The 7,880-nt window shown below is 35.1% G+C and overlaps 1 protein-coding gene across 1 annotated transcript; it reads left to right on the forward strand.

Annotated features, from left to right (window-relative positions):
• The first annotated feature begins 3,786 nt into the window (after positions 1-3,786).
• Positions 3,787-5,112, forward strand: LOC131865674 (aspartic proteinase nepenthesin-1-like). The gene has a single exon (XM_059215348.1). The coding sequence runs from the start codon at positions 3,787-3,789 to the stop codon at positions 5,110-5,112; it is 1,326 nt and encodes a 441-aa protein (XP_059071331.1).
• The last annotated feature ends 2,768 nt before the right edge of the window (positions 5,113-7,880 follow it).

Raw genomic sequence — 7,880 nt, forward strand, 5'->3', positions numbered from 1 at the left:
CTTGAGGAATTTAAAGGATAACCAAAATGCCCAATTCACCTAGATTTTTCAAGAGATTAATAATCTCAAAGAGAAGGCCAATCCACCTAATCGGGACCTCGACAGTACTAGGTCTCGAATACGCATACCCTGGCTAATTGTATTAAAGACCTTAAGGAGGAACATGAAGAGTACATTAAGGCTTTGGAAAATGACTTATAAACATCAGCATAGTTTGAGTGTGGTGGTGGAGGTGAGTATATCTGCCATGAACAATACTAGCATTGGTCTACGTAGACTCAATGAATAGGCTGAAGTTCTTCATTATATTTCTTAGGGCAAGTGCCCCACTGGTAGCATTGAGATGGTGAAGAAAGATAAGGTTGTGAATGCTGGTACCTGTAAGAAACTTAGGGCTCCCTCAGAGGATGTGGATGCGGATCTGGATACGAAAGAGAAGCCCCTACTTGGTCCAGCGACGAGGCTCCATAGAAAAGATAAGGGTGTGACCCGTGTTGACAACATCATTAAGAAAGTTCTGAAAATCAATGAGGATGTCATTCAGAAGAATGACAAATTGGTCAAAGTGTTGTAGTTTTGTTATGTAGAAATTCTGTATTGTTCTTGTCTGTTGTTCTATGGGGCTGCTTTTCCTTGGTTTTTATGGGTTGGTTCGCATCTGTTTTTTTGTTGGGTCCTTGAAGGTTGAGTTTTTATGATAATATTACAATAATACTAATACAATTTACATGATTTGTATAGTTTATTTCTATTTGAAAATAAAAAATTATTCTATTCTATTTACATTTTCACCATAAATTACTTGAACTATTTAAACAAATATGTTTCTATTCAATAATATTATTATTATATATAATACAATAACAGAATAATAAGTAAATAACTTAAAACCCACTAACATAGTCATTTTAACACATACAAACATAGTAAATTTTGAAGTGTCTATAAAACCCATACAACTTTTTTAGGGTTTCAGAATTACTAGATGGTTTGATTTAGACAAATGGAAACATAAAGGTTGAGTGTACTTAGTAATTAAAAAAGGTCCCACCATTCACTTATCATGGGAAACTGTGCAACAACTAAATTGTATAGAAATAAAAAATAAGAAAATAATGATATTTATGAATTATTAAAGAGGCACACGGAACAAGTGGCAGGAACCCTAAAATTTAGATTGTGAGAGCTCAAATATTTGAGAGTACTATGTTTGCATTAATGGAGGAGTAGAATTTTCGAAAAAATCTCATCTGATCGTGACTGCAAGAGGAGAGATAGTGGTAAAATGAGAAGATCGAGAGATGATGGGCAGTGCACACATTCTGACAAAAAATGAAGAATAAAACTAATGGACAACGGACAACTCCAATATTCCCAATTGTCTTGCAATGTTGTTTCCTTTACTCACAATCGTTGATGCCCAAAAATAGCTCATCCAATTCATATAAGAGACGCCTTCGGCATAATAAATTCATGTACTATTTTCCCTCTTCTATAATTTCTCTCATATGAAGCATGCAATCACCATTTCTAAATAAAGCTTTTATATGATAGGATGTGGTAGTATCAATATACCATAGGGCACTACGTCACAGAAACTTTTGCACATGAAGATACCCCTAAACTTACTACTCATTTTCATATTTCTTAATCTTCTAGATTGTTAAATAGGTTCACGTATTTTATTGATGTCTATTTAATTCTTGAGATATAAGCTACTCACTATACATAATTTCTCTATTTTTTAGGCTCTCATGAAGGATTCAAATGTAAAGAATGAGTATCACGTGCTAGTATGTGCCAAGGTCCATTACTCTATCTATATTAACTATTATTTGACGTCCAAGCATCTAATTTAAACGATATATTCCACATTCCATATGCTTTGAGATGTATTACTATTTTAGGATTCACATGCACGTCAATGTATGGTCAAAACATAATGGTAAAATATTTTAATCTAGTCAAACTATCCTTAGTTTTGGGTATATTATTAGAGGATGGATTAATTCAGCCATATATCAAGAAATGATGCAATCTTGTCGAAATATTGGCCCATTCTCTAATTAGCCACCCTTATTAATTTACATACACCCCCTTATATTCTATCTTATCCCGTGGATTCATGCACACATTCGTATGTATCACATTTATTATTAGATTATTCTCCATCCACACCTCAATGTCTAGGCATTTATTCTCTACATAAGTATTAGCCTTTTTTCTGTTATTGGTCAATAATGGGGCGTCCAATCAATATTGCACCATACAATACTGACCCTTGAGATTTAGCAATTTAAATTCGAATTTTTTAACTCCAAACCTTTTATTCTATCATAATTACATTTAGTACCTGTTTTATGTGATTTATTGAACATTTTGGTTTTTGAAAGAATTCAATGTGCATTTATTTAACATGCAGTCGCTTTGAGAATTCATTGAATACGAATTTGCATAAATGAAACATTTATCATAGAAACGCTTTTGGTTGGAGCACCAAGATGAATCTATCTCCATCAAAGTTTTCATCTTGGGAAATTTGCATGCTTCTTTTCCATTTACCTAAATTGGCCATGCTCGTGAAACCGACCGTTCCGAAGGATAACCTAGGAGAACTTGACCCTAGTGATCTACCAGGCTCCCTAATGTGATTTTAACTATTGCGAATACTTGACAATTAGTGAAGAGTTAACTTCAAGGTAAATTGATGAAAAGTGAGATTTATTAGATCAAATGTTAGGGAAGAATTTATATTCACACATATAGAACTTACACATATCTATGGATTTGACATAAAAAAATCGTGGACATGGGGAGTGATCCCTAGTTGACATGACTTTCATGCTTATCACTGATACAACTACATACCCAATTCTTAAAAGATGGATTCTTAAATTCAATTTAGATGATTTATATACTTGCATGTTCAACCACATAGATTACGCTAACTTTTATCTACTTTTTCCTTCTGGTATAAATCCTTGAGCAAAACGTTATGATAGGATATGGCAATGTGAATATATAATAGAACATTGCGTATAACACTTCTGCACAAGTAAAATTGAGAAATAAGATAAATAAGAACGAGAATAAAAATAAAATTCAATTTAGATGATTTATATATGTGGATGTTCAACCACATAGATTACATTAACTTTCATGTACTTTTTCTTTCTGGTATAAATCCTTGAATAGAACTTTATGATAGGATATGGTAATGTGAATACATAATAGAGCATTGAATATAACACTTTTGTACAAGTAAAATCTCTAAATCTTAAAAATGAATAAACTAATTAGAGCAAAATTTAAGAATGAGATAAACAAGAATGAGAATAAGTTGGAAAGCCGGATAAACCGACTAAGAATAATTATGTGTAAACTAATTTTAAATATTTTTAGAAAACTAACCCTCCGGTTACAACACGTTTTGGAATTTCGATCTGAATGGGTCCACAAAATTCAATGGGAAGAAGGAATTGGATTACGAGTTAAGTGTACGGAAATACTTAGTGAAGGTATGGACAGAAAAAAATACGATTCACTTCGAATTGCAGCAGTCTATTCTACTTCTAGAACAATTCCAGACGGGCAGAGATAGAGAAGGGGAAATTAAATAAATTCGTCTATCCTTCTAAGAGGATCGATATTGTTATGTGGACACGTCGGGGAATCTGTTGATTTTGATTTAAGGCTCCTTCTCACTCTCTCTGTGTATATATATTGCATGGAGTGGACTAGATGAGAGCAGAAAAAGGTTTCGAGGTTTAGAAAAGAAAAAGAGAAATGGAGCGTTCAAAGCTGTTGGGTTTTGTGGTCTTGATATGCTTTACTATTCCAACGATATCATGTTCTTCGGACAGACTGTTTAGTGGTTGGCCGAAGTCTAGCAGCGATGAAAATGTAAAAATAAGGGTGAATATGACGCGCAGATCAGAGAGAGAGTTGGGTTTTTCTGAGAGATTGGGTTTGGCTGTGGATCGAAGTAAGAAGCGAATGAAGAAGATAGAGGCATTGATAAGAGGGCAATTAGACGCTGAACCGCCCGTTGAAGTAGGGGATGGAGAATTTCTGGTGAGCGTTGCACTGGGAACGCCCTCTGTGAGCTTCGAAGCGATTGTGGACACGGGGAGCGATCTGATTTGGACTCAGTGCAAGCCTTGCAAGGACTGCTTCTCTCAGCCTACGCCAATCTTCGACCCCTCCAAGTCCCCCACATTTTCCACAATTCCCTGCGGTGATTCTCTTTGTGACGCCTTGGGGAGTACACAAACCGGATGCAATCCAGATTGTACCTTTATGTATCAGTATGGCGATGGTTCCTTCACCAGCGGCGACCTGGCTTACGAGACATTGTCAATTGGGAGCAGCAAGGTTAAAGGCATTGCATTTGGATGCGGGCATGACAACGAAGGACAAGGATTCTCTCAGGGTGGTGGCCTTGTGGGACTGGGAAGAGGTGGTCTCTCCCTTATCTCACAGCTGGGTTCCAAAGCAGAGAACATGTTCTCTTACTGTCTTTTGCCCATCACCGACTCTTCTTCACAAACCAGCCCCCTCTTTTTCGGCGAGGGTGCTTCCTTGAGCGGAGGAGCCAAGACTCTCCCACTCATCAAGAGCAGTATCATTCCCACTTTCTGGTACATTCCTATTACAGGAATCACCCTCAATGGTAAGGCACTAGATATTCCTCCTGGAACTTTCGATCTGCAATCGGACGGCAGCGGAGGTATGATCATCGACTCCGGAACCACTGTTACCATTCTGGACCAGGCTGCCTACTCTCTTCTTAAGGAAGCAATTCAGTCCGCCATTGATCTCACTCCTGTAGACGGGTCTTCTACAGGTTTGGATCTTTGTTACCACACATCATCCGCTCACCTCACCTTGCCAACCCTCGTCTTCAACTTCAAAGGCGGCGTGGATTACGAGCTTCCGGCAGACAACTTTTTCATTCAGGCATCTGAAAATCTCTTGTGCCTGGCAATGTTGGGTGAACCATCGGGGAATCCTTCCATCTTCGGAAACATACAGCAGCAAAACTTCCATATCCTTTACAACAATGCTCAGAACACGCTCTCTTTCAAGCCCACTAAGTGTGATTCTCTTTAAATCATCATCTCCCTCTTCTAATTCTTCTTCTTCTCTTTTTCTGTCTCTCTCATTTCCTCTTCCTCTGTCCTTCGAATGCAATATGTGATCTCGTCTCCTGCGTCTGCCTATTGCACTGTCCGATATGCGAATCATGTAAATTTTCATCTTCGTAGCTGCTTATTTTCAGTAAAATTGTTTGGCCCCTGTTGTTCTCGGGGACCTTCATTTATGGTTCCTTATGATATGCTACACTATGTGTGTTATTTTGGCATGGAAATGAAGGTGCGATAATTGATTATCAAAATATAAATTGCGTGTTAAAACAACGACAAGAGAATTTATATAATTATAAAGCATCTGTAATGGTCTTATCTTTTCTTCAAGTCTTAAGTGTAAAATAAATTATTGTATGCCTATGAATATTTTTGATGGTATTTAACTTTAAGATCCGTGTCTGTGATTTATACATTCAAATAATACTTATTTTCAATCATGTCCGCATTTCACATTACTAAGATCAAACACAATTTAATGTAGCCTATATATAAGGTAAGGTTGTTGCTAAGAAGGTCTCTCTAATTTTCTCACAATTACTATTGTATAATTTTCTACTAGAGAAGACGAGTTCTCGAGAATTAAGAATATCATTTTGGAGCCTTTGCAATTTATTTAAAAGTGCTAATATTTAAGGCTATGCCTATATCACGATTCACGATTACCTATCAACGCTTTATAGTGCATTCGATGACATCTTACACAAATCTTATATAGAAAACTTATTGATGGTGAATCGGGGCCTCTCATTTGAAAGATTGCTACTACACTACAATGCACCTTAGATAATAAAATTAAATTATGTAATGTATTTGTGCTTCAGAGTATGATGTTAGACCACACATCAATTTTCAGCCATTGATAATGTGACATGATTACTTGTTTTCAACATTTTAATAGGATTGCATTAGGTTTTGGAACTTTTTTTCGTGACCTAAAAAATTAAAATATTAGTGGACTACAACATAATAACACAATTATTGAGAAAAGTTTTGATTGCCTACAAAAAATCATAGTATCTTCACTCTTTCACCTTGTAAATCCTAACATGTTAATTTCAATTTCACATGATCTATGTTGCAGTGTCTACTTACGTATTATTATAGTCCAATGAACACAAAGGATACTAAAATCAATTATTTGAGAGAGTTGACACTTATTAGATTTTTAGATAGCCAAAAAACTTCTCAGATGAATAAAATATTGGTTGAGATAATTCTTAAATAGATATTATTATATTTATTTAAATAAACAATAATTTCTTAAAAAATATCCTTAATATAGAGGGAGAGAGAACTAATTATATATTCCAAGGAAAAAGTATTCGCAGTATTACATAGTTTACAATTGATAAAGCATTAACAAGTAAGAAACACACAATGAATAATAAATAAAACATATAAATTTAAAACAATTATTAAATCAACCTCATACTTATTTCACCTTGACAATGCAAGGAGGGTAAGAGGAGGGATGGCGGCCCAATATGCTATTCATATAGTTTCTAAGGGCATTGGACAACATCTAAACTAACATCTTAGCTTATATTTTCTTAGTTTATTCAATTGGGCGATGAAGGTGAAGAGTGGAGTGCATTTACATTTGATTAAATTCTTGTTCTAATTTCATTCTTATTATTTATTTATTATCTTGTAAAACTATTGTGCTAACTAGATAATGTGCAACCTTTGTTAAGGATTTTTCCATCTCCCTCGACCCGATCAACCACCTAAGGTGAGATGCATTTAGAGCTACAAGCGATATAAAAAATTCTATGTTTCTCAATGCTCGACAATGTATGTCACACGAGGATAGTATTAGGAAGTTTTAGATTGAACCAGTTTAAACAGAGCCTCCTCTTTTCTTTTTTTATTTTATTTTGGTAATTACTCCTTCAGCAAGGCATTTAACTAGCTACAATTGCTTTGTATCCATTAATTTACTATTTTGGTTCATGAAAATAATGTATTCTAGTATAATGCCATTTCATTTTTCTTTACTTATTATTATTATTATTATTATCATTATTTTTCTATCGAAGATTCTTGTTGCAACGGATATAGATGGTGGAAAATATTTATTTATTATTCAATGTATAGCTAGAAAGGAAGAATGATCATTCAATTGGGAAAGGGATAATTTTACACTCTTAACTTAAATACAATAGAGCACTACAATTATTCGGTTGGTTTACTTTTTTATGGAAGCACTCCTTAAAAATCATGTATCATAGTAGAGATGTGGACATCTGAATAATTGGCCGGCATAGGCCAAACCTAATCCCAACTAACTCTTCCATCATATTGCACACGTAGACTACTTTCATATACCATCCTAAAGAATCCAATCTCAAAGCACATAGAGGTACCATGTTTCGAGAAGTCCAATGGGAAAGTTGATCTTAGCACTCACTTGACAACATTTACTACTTTATCTATTGGCTTGATTCTTGAGGATTCTCTTCCTGCAAAAATCTTTTTCATTTCATTGAAACAAATGACATTGGATTGATTTTTCCCTTTATCTATTAATTCAATAAACTCTTTCTCATATCTTGTTAATCAATTTTTATAACGTTTAAAAAAAAATATTGGACCTAAAGTAACATTAATTGATGGTGCAGCGAAGGGGAATCCCGGACCTGCTGGATATGGGGGAGTGGTGCGTGATAATAATGGCAGGATGGGCTCGATGGTGGCCCTCTCTTTGGGTACCTAGACAAACCACTTTAG

Source organism: Cryptomeria japonica, unplaced genomic scaffold (assembly GCF_030272615.1).
Source record: "Cryptomeria japonica unplaced genomic scaffold, Sugi_1.0 HiC_scaffold_116, whole genome shotgun sequence".
In the NCBI taxonomy this organism is placed as follows: domain Eukaryota; kingdom Viridiplantae; phylum Streptophyta; class Pinopsida; order Cupressales; family Cupressaceae; genus Cryptomeria; species Cryptomeria japonica.